This window comes from Erpetoichthys calabaricus, chromosome 8, assembly GCF_900747795.2.
Source record: "Erpetoichthys calabaricus chromosome 8, fErpCal1.3, whole genome shotgun sequence".
NCBI lineage: Eukaryota > Metazoa > Chordata > Cladistia > Polypteriformes > Polypteridae > Erpetoichthys > Erpetoichthys calabaricus.
This window is the reverse complement of record NC_041401.2, coordinates 121,978,275-121,997,350: the sequence shown is the minus strand read 5'-3', so window position 1 is coordinate 121,997,350 and position 19,076 is coordinate 121,978,275. Positions and strand designations below refer to the sequence as shown.

General features: G+C 38.2%; 1 protein-coding gene across 2 annotated transcripts in view; it reads right to left on the bottom strand.

Moving 5' to 3' along the window:
• Nucleotides 1–18,918, bottom strand: part of klhl21 (kelch-like family member 21) — a 36,288-nt gene extending 17,370 nt beyond the window's left edge. Inside the window, exons 1-2 of one of the 2 annotated variants that reach the window (XM_028807393.2) lie at nucleotides 18,808–18,918; nucleotides 12,237–13,288 (exon numbers count right to left, since the gene is read on the bottom strand). In XM_028807393.2, the coding sequence (XP_028663226.1) occupies nucleotides 12,237–13,263 (1,027 nt within the window). In that variant the 5' untranslated portion in view covers nucleotides 13,264–13,288; nucleotides 18,808–18,918. Of the gene's footprint in view, nucleotides 1–12,236; nucleotides 13,289–14,097; nucleotides 14,206–18,807 lie in introns of those variants that run through there. The other variant, XM_028807394.2, reaches the window with a different exon arrangement.
• Between the last annotated feature and the right edge of the window lie 158 nt (nucleotides 18,919–19,076).

Below are 19,076 nucleotides of genomic sequence, written 5' to 3'. Positions count from 1 at the left end.
TTCTTCCACTACATAAATCCCAATCAGCATGAAAAGTAACACTCGTGCACGCGCCTGCTGTCCCGTCCCAACTCCTCCCAGAATTACGCCTCTTTGAATATGCAAAGCAATATAAATAGCCCTTAAGCTCAGCATTCTGTGAAAAGGCAATGGCAAAAGTACGAGGAAAAATAGAAGAATTTCAGCGAATACCAAATGGAGGCAAAGAAAAACGTACTATATGTTGGTTTAAACAGTTATATAAGCAACAAAAGGAAGATGATCAAGTGACATAGCATGTCGGAGAAACTCGAAAGCTCAAGTCCACAAAGTCGCACAGTGCCTGAAATAAAAAAAAGAAGTTGTCACATATCAAGCTCGGCGTGAAAAGGCAACTTGTAGCCCACCGTCTGAGTGTCATATGAAAGCTCATTAGGGTACAGTGAAAAAAAAAGGCACACAGTGTCAAAAAAGCACGAAATGTCAACTTTAATGACAAAATAAACTATACGATTAAAGTGGAAATTTCGAGATTAAAGAAGAACATCATAAACTTCATCTTAAAATCGTTTAATTTACTAGTTTCTCAAATCCCATCGTAACTAAAGTAGCACGTTAAATGCTTTGTTGTGTATTTGATCTAGGGCTGGGCGTTTAATCGAAAAGTAATCGAAATCGACATTCAGAACCTATAATTGATCAAATTTTTCCAGGTCGATTATTTCGATTACTTTCCCTTTAAAAACACTACCGCGTATGGAGTCACGTGACCCCGCTCCGTTACGTTACGTTACGTTATTCCGCCGACATGTCGAGCATGGAGAGCTTAAACACTGACACAACTAAGCAACAAGAGCAGCTTGTACCAAAGAAAAACGCAGTCTCCGTCATTTGGACACATTTTGGCTTCAGTAAGGATGACATCGAACAAAATGAAGTCAGATGTAGACACTGTAGAAAAACAGTTTCGACGCCCATAGGTAACACCACCAATTTGTTTCAACACTTGAAGCACAATCACGTTACTGAATATGAACAGTGCATGGCTCAAAAAAAACAAAAAGAGACTGACAAGCGCCCAGCAACAAGTGCCTCCACAAAGCAGATGTCGATAACACAAGCGTTCACAAATGCCACACAGTATGAGAAGAGTTCAAGAAGATGGAAAGAAATAACTGATGCTATTTGTTATTACATCGCAAAGGATATGACTCCCTTGGCTACAGTGGAGCGAAGCGGGTTTAAACACCTTGTTAAAACTCTCGACAGAAGATACACTGTGCCATCGCGATCACATTTTTGTAAAACTGCGCTGCCAGACATGTACAAGACATGTTATAAAAATGTAGCTGCTGAACTGAAAAATGTTCAACACTTTGCAGCCACATCTGATCTCTGGTCAAGTAGGACGATGGACCCATTCTTGAGCCTTACTTTGCACTACATTGACGACGATTGGAAGCTGCGCCAGAGATGCCTTGAGACGGCATATTTTCCAGCCGATCACACGGCAGATATGATTCCGCAAGGTCTGAAAGATATGCTTTCTGAATGGGACCTCGCGGAAGAAAAACTTTCAGCCATTACGACAGACAACGGTGCTAATGTTGTCAAAGCTGCTGCGTTAATGGATGGTTACGGCAGCAGTGTTTTGGACACCGACTACACCTTGCAATTGGTAAGTACATGTCAGCTTAATTAAATATAATAGCATTGGGATGCTATCAAATTGGGCATATCTGGCGTTTACTATATTCTGGCTACGCTAAATTTGTTCATAAAGCACTTTTATAAATGTTACAATATGCTTGATATTACAGTGTTACAATGTTAAGTTCACATTACAATGTAACAGAACACTACATCATTAAAGTAAAAATCATTGTGTTGTAAAAATGTGTTGTTAATCTGATATTATTTAAGAAATATAAGAGGCTCATTAATTTTGGTACTGTTAAAGCTTCAGGTAAAGTAAATTCATGTTCATATAGTGACATGACAAGATCGCCAAGATCACCTCATGCAACAGTGTTTAGAGAGTTCTATTTTCATTACAACAATCTGTTGTTTACATTGATACATTGCACATTAAAATATTTGTTTACAGAAGATGCAAGAAATGCACTGTTTAAAATATTATTTACAGGATATACGAGTTATTTTATTTAGAAGAGATACTGCTTATTTTCTACTTTTAATAACAAAAACATTGAAAATAATTTGTTTCCAAAAGTGCAAGTTATTCATTTTTACTTTTTTTATAAGAACAAAGTGACTGTTCGTTTTAGGCAATGCGTGCTTTAATTTCAGTTGTTCAACACTGATGTTCAATAAATAATCACAGATAGTAGATAGTGTGTTTCCTTCAATTATTTTAAAATCAAGTAATGCACCCTTCATTCAAAAATCTCTCACTTGTAATATATGAACATATTTACTGCACAAAACTTGTCAGTGAACTATGAGGGCCAAAAAAATAAATAAATAAATAAATAATCGTTCATTAATCGTAATCGACTTAAAATGTTCAATTAATCGAGATTTTGATTTTAGGCCAAATCGCCCAGCCCTAATTTGATCTTATACGTGCTCTATGTGCCTGAATTACTACGTGCTCTTCCTCCGAAAGGACACAAAATCCATTACGTTCGTAATATTACAGCTCTCTGAATAATTAAAATACTGAGAAGTATACGTGATATCATTTTCATGATGATATGAGTAAAAGCATGTTATTAAACATGGGAACACGGTGGTGCAGTGATTGTTCATGTCTTACGCAAGATGCTTGCTGCACCATGCATGACCTTCAATGAAATGCTTTATTACAGAAGTACTGTCTCTTTCAAACGTACTAACCCCCCAATTCCTGTCCTTACTTTTCTTTCTCCAAATACCCAATTGCCACATAATCAGCTCTGTAATAGATGTTAAGCCATCTGTAAGCTTAGAACGCCGATTCTTCAAAACTTTTAAGGAACATTGAAATATCTTCGTAATGTTTAATTATTCTATCCATCTATCCTTCCAGTGTCACGCCAGCCACAGCATGAATACAGCGCAAAGCAGGAACAAACCGTGAATGAAGCTCATGCTCGCTAGCACTGTGGCACCGTGTAGTTAAAGTTTTATCTGTATAATATAATCAACATATTTTTCATCTTAAAAATGATATCGTCATCATATGTAAATATGCGCTTTATAAAGTGGCCCAGGTTGGGCAATATTATAACTGTATCATAAGTACAATTACATCACGGTAACTTGCAAGTACAAACAGTTCTACAAGGAGCACTTGATGGACTGATTGTGTGTGTGTATAGTTCTTGGGATGAAACTGTTTGTGAACCGCAAGGTCTGAACAGGAAAGGCTCTGAAGCGTTGGTCGGATGAGAGAAGTTCAAATAGCGAATGGCTGAGGCAGCGAGTGCTCGATGCTGTATACCGATAATTCTCTTTCCAATCGCTGTAGATCTGTGAGTCACACTCAGATACAGTGATATAAAAACTCTGAGTGGTGCAGTGAGAGTAATATGGAAAAAGATGATCCGCTGTGGCAACCCCTAATGGGAGCAGCTGACAGAAGAAGGTGCAGTGGGAGTAACAACGCTAAAGCAGCTATGGTATTTGGAATAGTTTGACCATTCTGTGGACCATTATATTGTTACAGGTTAATTACAATCAGATGCATTAAACTTATAAACAATATGCGGTTAATTTCAGTATATTTATAAAGCCACTGCAGGGATGTGGATCTAAAAAAGAAAGGTTAATCACACAGGAACAGTAGCACTGCTTTGACGATGGGTGCCGCCAGTCTGCAAAACCAAGCAGAGAACTTGTGCACGACAGGGTATGAGGTACCGTGGAAAGGTGCGTGGCTTTACGCCAAGTTTAGGTTTTATACATCACGATTTGAATGTGGAAACGTTCTTAAGCAACATTTCTGTGCGTACGCACCGTTTATACGTAAGGCCCCTGGGCTTTGAAGTCTTGGAAGTAATAGTATTATTACTGGAAGTTGCACTATTATTTATTGTATTGTTGTTATTTATTAGTTTAAATATTATGCAGCTTAATGATGGTAAAGTTGTTTAAAAAGTCACTTGTTAAAATTAATAAAGTGTAGTTGGTTTACAAAAAATATTTACTATTTATTCCTTTTCTAAGACATGTTCAGTGTAATACAACTTTTGACAAGCACCTCTGGATATTTTACTAAGTCTAAATGCCCTTTTGGATAGTTGAAAATATGTTGTCAAAATTTTAGTTTAAGTTGTTTGCAAAATTTGTTCAATAAAAAGGCTCTATATTTTGACTGCATCTGTCATGCAATGCGATTCCTTCTCTTCATTAGTGCCACCCCCTTGAAAACTATCCTTGAAAACTATCACTTTATGGGGCCATGAAAACCTGTATTAATACTTGTGTGCACATTAAAATGTTTTTTTGTACAATGTACAATTCCCATGACAGTCGAATAGGTTATTCTTAGCCAGTAATTGCAGTGGAAAATGTGGTTAACATCCACTCATGCATGGGAAAAAAATACCATCCAATATCGTGAAACCGGTATAATTTTGAAAAATACCATGATATAGAATTTTGGTCATTCCGCCCAGCACTAATCGCAAGTGAAAAATATTTCAGCACAGGCTTCTGCAGACAAAAGTGTACCTGTCATTTTTGCAAATAAAATCCTTTTTAAAAATAAAAATGTTCTTTGACACACCTATTGCTTGCACTTGCCCTCCGTTCATAAGATATTTGCTGTTCTTGTACACTGGCTACTCATAATTCCTGACACTACATACTATTTTTTGTGGTTCCTTCAGTATAGATAGAGGGGGCCCTTTAATCAATGTTTAGACCCCACCTAAATCCCCACCCGATTTTAAGGATCATAAGTGTCAGAACACGGTAGAATCAATCTTATGGTTTTTCAATACATTTTGGACCTGCATGTGGTAAAATTCTGTAAATAAAATTTCTCTGACAGAGTCAGCTTTAGAGATCAACATGGGTGGTTAAAAAAATGACAAAGCCCTGCATATGATTTCACCAAAAGCAGCAATTATAAGCACATCATCTTGGACCGGCATATGTTGTGAAAACAAAACAATAAAAAACCTTTAAATTCACCTAGAGGATCATACATTTGCCTATAATGTGAATTTCCCCTTGGGATTAATAAAGTATCTACAGTGCATCCAGAAAGTATTCCCAGCGCATCACTTTTTCCACATTTTGTTATGTTACAGTCTTATTCCAAAATGGATTAAATTCATTTTTTTTCCTCAGAATTCTACACACAACACCCCATAATGACAACGTGAAAAAAGTTTACTTGAGATTTTTGCAAATTTATTAAAAATAAAAAAGTTGAGAAAGCACATGTACATAAGTATTCATAGCCTTTGCCATGAAGCTCAAAATTGAGCTCAGGTGCATCCCGTTTCCCCTGATCATCCTTGAGATGTTTCTGCAGCTTAATTGAAGTCCACCTGTGGTAAATTCAGTTGACTGGACATGATTTGGAAAGGCACACACCTGTCTATACAAGGTCCCACAGTTGACAGTTCATGTCAGAGCACAAACCAAGCATGACGTCAAAGGAAATGTCTGTAGACCTCTGAGACAGGATTGTCTCGAGGCACAAATCTGGGGAAGGTTACAGAAAAATTTCTGCTGCTTTGAAGGTCCCAATGAGCACAGTGGCCTCCATCATCCGTAAGTGGAAGAAGTTCGAAACCACCAGGACTCTTCCTAGAGCTGGCCGGCCATCTAAACTGAGCGATCGGGGGAGAAGGGCCTTAGTCAGGGAGGTGACCAAGAACCCGATGGTCACTCTGTCAGAGCTCCAGAGGTCCTCTGAGGAGAGAGGAGAACCTTCCAGAAGGACAACCATCTCTGCAGCAATCCACCAATCAGGCCTGTATGGTAGAGTGGCCAGACAGAAGCCACTCCTTAGTAAAAGGCACATGGCAGCCCGCCTGGAGTTTGCCAAAAGGCACCTGAAGAACTCGCAGACCATGAGAAAGAAAATTCTCTGGTCTGATGAGACAAAGATTGAACTCTTTGGTGTGAATGCCAGGTGTCACTTCTGGAGGAAACCAGGCACCATCCCTACAGTGAAGCATGGCAGTGGCAGCATCATGATGTGGGAATGTTTTTCAGCGGCAGGAACTGGGAGACTAGTCAGGATAAAGGGAAAGATGACTGCAGCAATGTACAGAGACATGCTGGATGAAAACCTGCTCCAGAGCACTCTTGACCTCAGACTGGGGCGACGGTTCATCTTTCAGCAGGACAACGACCCTAAGCACACAGCCAAGATATCAAAGGAGTGGCTTCAGGAGAACTCTGTGAATGTCCTTGAGTGGCCCAGCCAGAGCCCAGACTTGAATCCGATTGAACATCTCTGGAGAGATCTTAAAATGGCTGTGCACCGACGCTTCCCATCCAACCTGATGGAGCTTGAGAGGTGCTGCAAAGAGGAATGGGCGAAACTGGCCAAGGATAGGTGTGCCAAGCTTGTGGCATCATATTCAAAAAGACCTGAGGCTGTAATTGCTGCCAAAGGTGCATCAACAAAGTATGGAGCAAAGGCTGTGAATACTTATGTACATGGGATTTCTCAGTTTTTTTATTTTTAATAAATTTGCAAAAACCTCAAACTTTTTTCACTTTGTCATTATGGGGTGTTGTGTGCAGAATTCTGAGGAAAAAATGAATTTAATCCATTTTGGAATAAGGCTGTAACATAACAAAATGTGGAAAAAGTGATGTGCTCTGAATACTTTCCGGATTCACTGTATCTATCTATCTATAACCTACTTCTAGGCAAAGAAAAATAAAGGATGAAACAGCACACATGCAAGTCCACATAATGCAAAACAACTGCCAACATCATGTTTGCAAAGGGCAGCAGCTTGGGTAATAAACTCAGATGAATGCAAAAAACATGAAGACTAGACTGTTTACAAGGCTATGTGGCATGCAATAGTTAAAAAAAAAATTGAACCTTCACTCAGCCTCAAATTTAACATGCTATGTGCTGCACAAGTAAATGTAATGGTGGGAATGTAGAAAAGTGAATCCTTTACAATTTTGCAGCATTAGGCTACTCCAACCATTTGTTGTTTATTTTATTCCTGATAAGTCTGGATTGATAACTTGCATTGCAAAAGTACATTTATTCAACACAAATGATTCAAAAAATAAAAGTATTTTACAAAATTGCTTTTATTTGGTATCTGTTTTTGTTTTTTCTTGGTTTTAATGGGATGTTGCTATAGGCTTCTACTAACAAATATATCCAGACCCACGAAGTCTACAGTTCAGTCTGATTGTGACACAAAAATAAACTGCATCTGTATTTAACTATAATTACTGAAACTAAAATATATAAAAATAAAAAATGCTTTGCAAAATAAAAACTAAAACTACATTATTAAGATTAACTAAAACTAAGCTGAACTTCTAAATAAGATTAGAAATAATACAAATATAAAAAAAGAACAAAAAGCAAAACTGCAATAACCTTGGTGTTGAGAACATGCAAACATCACATAGACAACAGCAAAGGATGAAATCTGAACTCAGGATGCTGCATACAAAGTGCCTGCAGCTGTCACTTCTCTGTGCTGTGCATTCAATGCACACATTCTCTCATTTTAAATAACGTTGTTGATTTTTCTCAATGCTATTTGCATCTTTTCATTTTATCTTAGGATTTACTTACTGCTGTTTCAAAGAAACAATATAGTAAGATAACTTTTGATTTATTATTTAAAGCAATGGACGATCCCTCCATCTATCTGTTTTTGTAACTCCCTATTTTTATTTTATGGTCATGGACAGCCACTCTCAACAGCACTGAATTGAAAGCCAAGAAGCAACACTGGTTCATCCCAGCACACAAACCGCCACAATGAAATAACTTATAGTAAACATTAACCCTGCATTCACACCTTTTACCTCTAAAAGGAATTTGGAGTAGCTGAAGAAAATCCCATGCTAAATACTACAGGAAGTGCAAACTTTTAACAGTGACAGGGCCTGAAACTGAACCAAAGTCCTTTGAGCTCTGAGGTAGCAGTGTCAACTGGTGCACTACTACAAACAAATAATGGTATAATTGTTTAATGCATTACAGCAGTTTTCCAATTTACACAGCACTTGTCACACATAGAATACAGATTATGCAAGTACTTCCATATGTTAATATTTTACAACATATGGAAATATTTTGCTATATACACACACACAATATAAGTAGCTCCAAAAGCATCTGTGAATGAATCAGACACCAGTGATGTGGCATGCAGAGAGCAGCCAGCATTGCACTATGCAAAAAACAAAATGTTTTGTAATTAATTTTTCCATTCCACCATTCAGGGCTTATATTTCAATGCAGGATTGCAGGAATTCCACCAATTCATTTAAAATAGGCTTGATTTATTTACCAAGACAATTCCACTAATCCTTCATAACAATAATTTTAAAAAATGAGAGGGTGTGTGTAGGAAAAAATACATGATTTGTGCAAACTTTAAGAGCATGACTGATGTGACCAATCAGTGTAGCGCTGCACCTTTCTTGAACTTGGAGAGACTTGCACTTGAATGAGGGAATTAGAGGAATGATAAGAAGACCACTCACTGCTTAACCTCATATTATTACCTAGCCCTAATAAGGGAAAGAAGACTTTTCATTGATCCTTTGAATATAATGAACATTTGTCTGTCCAGTTTAATCATTCAGGATTACAAGGAGCAGGTGTGTGTATACAGATAGCTTTTAGCAGGAGGGGAGAGCCGACATTGGTACCTCTTCATCGCAGGGCACACTCTTTCATATAGAGACCATTTGAAGGCTTCAATTAGGGCACTCTACATGTCTTTTGGAAGTAGGACTAAAATTAATGTAGCTATGAGGAGAAAGAGGAGGAAACTTCACAAAGGCGTCATCATATTTTATCTGTGGCTAGTCTACAATGGTGAGAAAATCAGACCCTTTATATGTTTATTCAAAAATAAAGTTTAAGCCAGAGTTTCAAAACTTCCAGATTGGTCAGCCATTCATGTGGGTTCAGTACTGAAGCATTAGGCAGGCAGCTCTGATGACACAATATCAATGTGTTACCAACAGTGCTGAAATGTGCAATTAGTTAGATGATAAAACAGTGCATTTGTTTTGGGTTTTTGAACTCAAGGTAATGTCTATTAGCACAACAACTAAATGCGATGAATCAGGCTTTACTAATTCACGTGGTCCTGATGTACCAGTGTGAATTTGTTATTGTCAACTTTAATCAGAAAAATGTCAAATAAATTTGGTAAGTGCACACAATAAAAGGTAGTCAATGATGATCATATCTTTCTTTATAAAATCCAGGATGCTGCACCCTTTTTTGTGGTTACATGGGGTGGGGGATGAACTCCCTCTTGCCAAGAATGAAATTTAGGCCATAATTATTAAGATGTTACCCACACTATGTGTTACTCATGCCAGTTAAATTATTAGTGCTACCATACAGTAACTACTGTACAACTGTTATGAGAAAAACACGGTAGATAAGAGCTATAAAGCTGTGATCCTCACTTGATCTCTGAAATACTACAATGATCCACAGTGTATTGTGCTTTGAGAAGTGAGTGCATAATATCGTTCAGAGGAACTACAGAAACTGTCTTCGTAATAGAACAACACACAAGTAAAAATAAATACAAAAAAAAGCAAAGATCAAGCTGCATTACATCTTCATTGTGTGGGCTGGCCTGACGTGAAGTGTGAATTACCTGGGATGGTAACAGCAGTTTCCAATGTATGTAGAAATTACCCTACGCAAAAACACACGGTCATCAATTATGTTAGGAAATTAACATCCTAAATTTATTCATTTTATTCAGTTAAACAATAATAAAAAGCAATGCCGACAAAATATATTTACAGCTCAGGCTCACTTTAGTACTCTTTGCCATTCCTAAGGGTAAGTGTTTATATATACTGTAAATTTTAATATAGGTTTTTTTGCCTAAAAAAGTCAATGGAGGATATCAATGATAAATATTTGTATTGTGAATACTATGGATTTACTTATTTTGGACATTTTGTAATTTCTAATATACGAATAAAGATTTTTGAAAAGTGATCTTGTGATTTGTTTTTGAGTTTGTGTATTTTTTTTTTTTTTTTTGTATCAGTATGCTGCTGCTGGAGTATGTGAATTTCCCCTTGGGATTAATAAAGTATCTATCTATCTATTATTGCAGCTGGCCTGATATAAGTGTGATAGTTTGTCATGAATTATTATTCATGATTATTCAGTCCTTCACTCTCTCCATTGACCTTTAAGTTAGAATATAAAGTGACAGTGTAAAGCATCCAGTTTACGTTTTTTATATGCCCTCTTAGGAATTTGGTTTCTTGATCATTTAACAATATTGTATAATATTACTCTGGGTATGTGATCTTAAGAAGCTCCTCAATATTTGATTGATATATTGAGATTATTGGCTCAGAACCCTGCTTTAATACAGTGATTTTCAAACACAGGCCAGGTGCCCTTTGTAAGCAGAGATGAAGACTGTTTGCCTTAGAAGTGTCTCAGAAATTGCCGGTAATGTTTTAATATGAGTACTCGCCCTATCCTGAGCATATTTATATGTAACATAAGAGCTTTAATAAAATACAAGTAATGTATTTATATGTTTAGGTCGCAGGTTGTCTGGTCCCGATGAAGGGGCATTTATCCCAAAAGATGTCAGCCTGGATGAACAACAGAGGAAAATTCAAGAATAGAAAATTTTATTGTCGCTAGTATGGTTTTACGGACTTTCAACATATTGATATTTAACATCACAAAGCTAAAGACAAATTAGCTGATCTCTTATGTTCTAAAAGGTTTTTAGAATGAAGAAGAATTTGTGCTGAATTAAAACTGATGAAACCCGTTGAGCTCAAGTAAAATATATATTTTAAAAATTGGAAGTAGTGCAGTTATGAACTTGTAACTTCTAATATATGAACAAAGATTTTTGACAAGTGACTTTTTTTTTTGTTTTGAATTTGTACTGTAAAATGACAACTATAAGCTGGAATAAATACTACATATACTATAATGCCTGATTAAACCTTTATCCAGCTCTCATACACAACTGGTAAGACAGCGAGAAATTAATTTAATCATTTGAACGAATACACATTCGGCTTAGGTTCACCACCATTTTATTTGGAATATATGAACATTTTGTAGCATTTTTTGCAATATTTCTACATAAATGGAAGTACTTTATATCATTTATAAATTTTACAATAGTCCAACAGAGATCTGCAAAAAAACTGTCAGGCACTTTGGGCCAACAAGATTGGTGACATAGGAAAGTTGATACCCATTCATACAGACATATCACATTAAGTGTTTATTTTAAAAACAGTCAACTGCTCAAAAAGCAATCAATTTATGTACTCTTCAAGGTGATATGTATCAGAGTAGCATATATGGGGATGAAAGAATGTGTCTTTCTTTTTGAGGCTTTATGAATTAAGCACAAATTGGGATGGATGGATGGATGGATGGATGGATGGATAGATAGATAGAATACTTTATTAATCCCAAGGGGAAATTCACATAAGTATGTCAACCACACTTAATGATAACCAAGGACCTCCCAAAATGTGAGGCACAGACCACGCTAACATGCGAGAATCAGTGGGACAAGCAAGCACCAGGTAATGTGGTTATTCCAGCAATACTTCTGGCAGAACACAGAGTGCCATTAAACAACATTCCACTCAGGGCAAGTGTTTACCTTCAGAACAGTGGCCTGTACAGATTTAAAGAGATCACCATGGCTGTACACAAGCACTGAAAGCTTATTTACCATTTGTTATTGCAACAAGACTTTAAGCATTACCATATCCTGCACGTTCTGGATTGAATACCCAAATAACTATGCGATCTTGCTTTTCCTAAATCAAGAATCCTCCATATCAATCTGTTAGTCATAACAACACTAGAACGTACTGCATTCATAACCCAGTTCTACAGGCTCTGCTCATCTTCTTCTATTTCCAATCAGATCCAAGTCCCACCCATAATATAAAATGCTACCTATAACATTTACTTTATCAAAAAACCTCTCTGGTATATCTTTTTTTGGCATATAACTTCATTTAGGAAAACATCTAACAGAGGTCTCTTACATCTACAATTGAGAATAATTGGCCTTACCCCCCCCCCCCCCCCTTACCTGTAACATAAATGTCATTTCCTAGAGCCGTGATGCTGTATCCTCCACCTAAATGGTCTGGAAACTCTGCCAAATACCTCCACTGTCCAGTCTGAGGATTGAAACAGTCAACTGTGACAAGTTCATCACAGTCTTGATCACAGCCCCCGATGACCACTAATATTTCTGCCAATCCGGTTGAGGGACGCGGTTGCATGCGCTCACATGGATGATCATGGCGGTCATATTCTGCTGACTGAAATGTGCGAGCTTCACTGACCAGCTGTAAGCAGAAAGGTGATAAGTAGACCAGTGGATCACTCTCCACATGTGCTAGAAGGTAGAATCTTCGGATAAAAGGCAGCCTAATGTGCTGGAAAAGTTCAGGCCAAAAGTGAAGTCTGTGGGGGATGTCCGCCTTGACCCAGCGCACAGCAATCTGGTAAGCAGTTTCCTCTTTGTCCACACAGAGTTGGTCATCTGACAGGTACTCAAATATACGCTTTCTAGGTAGTTTCTCAAATTCTTTACCCTTTGCCAGATCCACAATATTCTTCAAGATGAAACGCTGAGCACTTTCTGCCAGACCACGGCATGCATATGCCTCAGCAAAGTCCTGAATATCCAGGCAATTAGACACATCCAGCTGTTGTTCTAGGAATGCACAGCAGGCTTCTTTTACAGAGGGAAATTGGAACAGGTCTGCAGCCTTCAGCAAAACGTCCACATTTTCATGGCTCACTGTCACCCGTCCAGTGTAGCAGAAGTCCACCAGTAGCCCCAAGAGTTCTGCAGATACCTCATGGAGCTCCACACGGTCCATGGCACTTTCGCGTAGTGTGCCAGCAAACATGGCTCTGAAGTAGGTACTGGCTGCAGCTAGCACAGTTCGGTGGCAGCGAAACTCTTTGCCTTCCACCGACAATGTCACATCAAAGAATTTCTGCTCTGCCCGCAGCTCATGAATACCACGTAACAAGTTCAAAGCATGAGAAGTATCATAGAAGGGCAATGTTGATGACTGGCTAAGCAACACAGGCTTCTCCATTTTGTCCACAGTGTGGAGCAACGTTCTACAAGAAAAATAAACAGAATTTCTGTTAAAATCAGGCTAACCTGACAAGAAAACCCAAAGGTCCATTAAAAAAAGAGAAGCAAAGTAGAGCAGCTAGAAAATGGGGGGGGTGCCATATGCACGCTATAAATATCTGCCACCGTGTGACGCCAGCACATGCTGTTTCTCCTCAAAGTGGCAGCTCAGTACTGATGAGACTTCTGGGATGTTCCTCTCCTCCAGTAATGGAGACCTGTCAGCTCAAGTTTCAACAGTGTGCCAGGCGCCCTTTAGAACGCAACACCACCCACCCACTCCACCTTCAGTGTGCAATGTTTACAGTCTGGCTCCTCCTCTGCAACCTACCAGCAACACTGCTTTCCAAGTTTCTTTTTATTTTTTTGAGAAAAAATAAAAAACAGTCTTTCTAGCAACACAATGACAAGCAGAGCTTATATGATCACTCCACAGTCCACGTTCTACTGACAAAACTTTGGGACAGAGAAACGTATCTCCCTACCACATAACGACAATACTCAGCTGCTCATGATTAACTGCTAGGCCATACACTTGGGTGCTGCTTGTAAATGGTTACTATCATTAGGCTCTCTTTGAGCTTAAAATAACTTAAAATTAACTGCTTTAGTTGTTAAAAATTATACAAATTCAACATACTGCTAACATACTGCTTACTGTTCAAAATAAAACAATGATAATAAGCACTAGTAGAGGTTTCACTGGCTGCACCTACCCTAATAAAACATGAGTCCACTTCTCCCTAAGCATGCAGGTAGCATTTTTTCCTTTCCTCTTCCCCCAAATACTTACCCTAGCCTCTGGGAGCTCCTGATCTTTACTCAGTTAGTAGGCAGCTTCTCTCACTGACCCGAGCTTGTGCAGCTGTCATCTAAATAATGCAAATGAGCAGCAGCTAGAGAAGACCCACAAGGCACACAGACTCTTACAAGAAACGTCACTCTTCACAGGGTAATCTGAGTCATGCTTTACAGAGACTGGCTGTTGCGCAAGACACAGTGCATGTCTCGGTGATGAACTATTATTCATTAGTAGTTTCTGACGGAAGGACATTAGCATGCCCAGGGTAACATAACTGCACAACCATGGAACACTAAAGCCTATGGGAACTGTAACCCTAATGCAAATGAGCACTAAAAGGTAGCCCTGGGGCCAATGACCCAAAAACTGTAAGACACAACGATTCAAACAGAACCTTTATTTACATAATCCTCTCCAAAATATCAAACCAAATCAAAATCAAATCAAATTTTAGTTGTCACATACAAATCATACAATATAATTTATAAATGAAATTCTTAGTTGCTCGACTCCAATGACTGTGCCTTTCAGAAGAACATAAAAGGAAAATGACAATTATGCATGGCTTTATAAATATCAAAAATCATTAATACATGTAGAATTCTAAATATGTGATACAGAATAACTAAATAACTTCATATAAAGGTGAAATTTAAATAATGTAAAATTGCTTTAAACAAAGTCAGCAAACACTTGCAATGAGAATTATTTGTAACTAACAATTAGATATTCAGTGCCACCATCACATAAACTGTAACAACATCAGCCCCTGATGCATACTATATCACTACATCCCATGGCAATGAACTACCACAACTCAAGATAAGCATGACTCAGTCACAGTAACTCATCCCGCAGGTTCACAATCTGCAGATGTTTAAAAGATTTCAAGGGTACATGAGGTTCCAGCAAGACCCTATATCACCTCCCTATTCTATCTGGTAATTCTGCAAGATAAAACACGTGGGTTGTCTCTCAAACAACAGATAACACTATACAAAGAGGGAGCCACAGGCATGAGAATTCAGACACACACCTTAACCCATCATGAGTCAATAGCTTTAATAGTGTATTGGGTGTAAGCAGGCAATCTCTGAATTCAAAGTTATCATTACAGACTTTGAAGCAGACGTTAAGGTGTACAAAATTAATATTCAAATACAAGTGATATAAAAAAGGCCAAAGTTGCAAAGGGTGTAGCAGAGCGCATTTCTGCAGATGCACCCTTATTTATTCAACCACTAATATGTGCTCTTAAATTAATGCATATGTATATGTTTAAAACATGTGTACAAAAAACTACTCGATCATATGACCTGCAAAAAAGCAATATAAATTTTGACAAGTCTCTGATCAAATACTGGTCACTTTAAAGTATCTTTCTTAATATTGCACCACCAAAAAGAAAAACATGACACCTAAATATAGCTATGAAAATTGTCATTAATACAGAATTGTCTAAATTCTCCAACTCTACTGCAAGACTGTACTGGGGCAGCGCATCAGGTACAAGGCTGGATGTGGCACTATTTCTTACAGGACATGCACATCCACAATTACTCACAACAGCCCAATCTAGGATCATAAATCACCCTAACCTGCATGTTTTTGGAATAAGGGCGGAAAGCAGAGTACTTGGTGAAAACCCAAACAGACATGGAAAGGACAATCCAGAGATGTTTAAGGAGTCAGGATGTAAACCCAATCTCCTGGAGCTACTGCTGCAATTGCATGCTATTGGACAGGGAGAATTAGAAACTTCCCAATTGGAAAAAAAATCACATGAACACCTTTCAAACCTGCAGTCAGACAATCCGTGACTAATTCTCCAAGGTGCAATGTGACAATGACCTTTTACTTCATTCAATAAAATAAAAAAAACATAAACTTATGTTTTTTTCTGAATATAAAGAATAAACAATGATCTTGTACTAACCTTTAAGGAGTATCTGGATGGGATATTGAGATAGCTTAGCAATTAGCTAAACTAATGAGCTTAATGGACTGAATATTCTCCTCTCATTTGACAAACTTATTCTGTCTGGAGTTGTTGTTGTGCAGACTGAGTAGAAAAAAGTCAACAAAGAACCTTGCATTTCTCCCAAAAAGCCACAAATTCACATGAACACAACAAAGTGAGAAGGTAAGATGTCACTAGTGGGAACTCAAAAATCTCACAGCCAGTGAGTGCAGCATAGGATTTTATTAACACAAAACAAGACCTTTCACTTTCCTGCGTAACATAATTTAGCATTCTAGCTAACTGTAACAAGGTGGAACAAAGCTATCCCAAAGCAAAACTGGAAAATCATAAGCATGACCAAAGAGTGCATGTCTACTTTAGGAGAGGATCACTTCTGATTTCTTCTACTGTACCATTAGGCATCAGTGATAAACACAGTTTAGGTACTGTTCACAACCTTATTTATTCCTCATTTGGTTTGGGGGAAATTCATCTTCATTCTGTCAATTCTTTTAAAACTTCAGTCAACATTCTGAAGTTTTATTATACACGATTTACTCTGTGTCAAACTCATATCTTATTGGGAAAACATAATCCCATTCTCCAATTTACCTCACAAATACATTGTCCAGGGTTTAAAGCCTACTTTAAGCAATTATCTGGATGGAATTTGCATGTTGTACCCACATAAACACAGGGTGATGCAAATAAGTGGCTGTGAGAATATTATGGTACCTTATGGGTCATATAAAATTTATATTTTGAAGGAGGTGAAATTCCAGTGAATTGCATGGAGACAGTTCATTCTTCTGTACCAAGTAACAACATTTATTCCCCTCTCTATTTGAAAAAATAACCCACCTACTTCTCACACTGTACCAATGGGTTCAATTCAGGCAAAGGATTGTGATTTTTCCTTATTTACTAGAAGAGTTTGTTTTTTTTTTTTTTTTTACAATACAAAAAACAGATAGTAAAGACATACATCCAAACAGCTTGATATACTTAATACAAAACTGACTGCACAGGACAAATTATTAAAAACACTAAACTAATACTGGGTAGCGTCTCCATTTGCTCTCAAAGAAGTTTAATTTCTTTATGGCATGATTTGTACAAGATGATGGAAACATTTCTTTGAGATTCTTTTCTGTTCCATGCTGAAATGATTGAATCACGCAAATTCTGCAGATTTGTCAACAGGACATCAATGTTGTGAATCTCCCATGACTGGGACGGCCACTGAACTCACCATCATGTACATGAAACAAGTTTGAGACAACTTTTGGTTTGTGACATGGTGCATTATCATGATGGAAGAAATTGTTAGAAGATGGGCATATTGCGGCATTGAAGTAATACTTGATTGGTACAAAGAATGCCAAGAAAACATTACCCACACCAGTATACCAACACCATCATCAGTTCAAACTGTTGACACAAGGCTGTCTGGGTGCTTGGATTCATGATGCTGGTGTCAAATTCTGACCCTACTATCCGTGTTCCTCAGCAGAAACTGAGATTCATCAGACCAGGCTATGTTTTCACAGTTTTCAGCTGTCCATTTAGGCTGTACCCAGCGCGGCCTACACTTTATGTTCTTACCCGACAGGAATGGAACCCAACATCATCTTCTAGTGTTGTAGCACTTTTGCCTCAAGGTTCAACATTTTCTGCTTTTCTGTTCACTACAGATGTACTGAATGGTTATCTGAATTACACTGGGGCCTTTCTCTCAGCTCAAACTAGTTTGGGTATTCTTCTCTGATCTCTGTACACGATTGGCCAATTAGGTAAATGAAGGGGGGAGGGGGGTTGAGCCATACAAAAACCTAGCGACCCGAGTCCACGACTCTTAATTGTATTAATGGGTTTGGAAAATTGTATGCAATGTAATTTCTGTTAAAATACGCCTAGCCATTACATTTGCACAGTTTTATAAACATGCTTTGCTAGGAAGTTAACGACGGAGACCTATGATGCAGGAGAACTCTGAATTGGGCGTTGTATGTAAATAAGAAAACTTTACTGAGTACTGCAAAAAGGTGAAGAGTAACATTCGCTGACCCCTTGTTTAATGGTATAAAGGAAACGACACCGTGTAGCAATGATTGTATAGCACAGCCGTTATACTGACGCCTTACCTATCGTTTCTTGTGATCACCGTTCGTTTAACATATGCACACCCATCACTGGTCTTACTTGCTTGGCAACCAGTTTAACTTATGGCGTGGTAACCGAAGACCGCAACCCCGGCAACATAACACTGAGGATATCGGAATTCCAGTTTTCACCCTCGTCGCCAAGCACTCGCCTAGCTTTATACATTTTACACTACTAAAGCTTCGGAAGTAGTTTAGTGTCCAGTTTTCTGAAAATGTTTCAAGCCACCAAATATGCTCCTTACAGAAACGTATCTTCCGACTTGCTCTTCAAACCCAACCTCCCCCCCCCTTTTTATTTTGTACCTTCTTGCACCGTTTTCCCCGCAGGCGGGCCATACCACAATGAAGCCCCTCGGTAGGGGGAACCGTCTATTGCCAACCTATTCCTTTTCCTTTACTTGCCTGTTGCTCAGCCGGGTCACGGGCCGGACTTGTCAGAGATATGTACGTTCTTGTCCTACCAACTACACTTCACCCTCTCTTTTAACAATTTGAGCAAGTTAATATCAACGTAATCACGACAAACGATCATAGAACACTGTCTACTGTACATGTAAAGAAACATTAACTTACAAAGCAATCCGTTCATGCGCTGCGACGTTGCAGCCCAAGTGGTCGACTCGGTATAATTTGAATGCGAAGTGTAGGCTATGATGTGGGGGAGGGCCACATACTGCTTTAGAAAGATAGCAAAGTGCAGCACAAGCTGGCATCAATTATGCGACCATGACTATTAATTATTAGTTCACTTTTCATATTTCGTTCATTTGCATTAATATTGTGCAGATTAGTTTCAGCAATATTATATTCGTAACAACTCTCCCCCCACCTCTACAACCCTT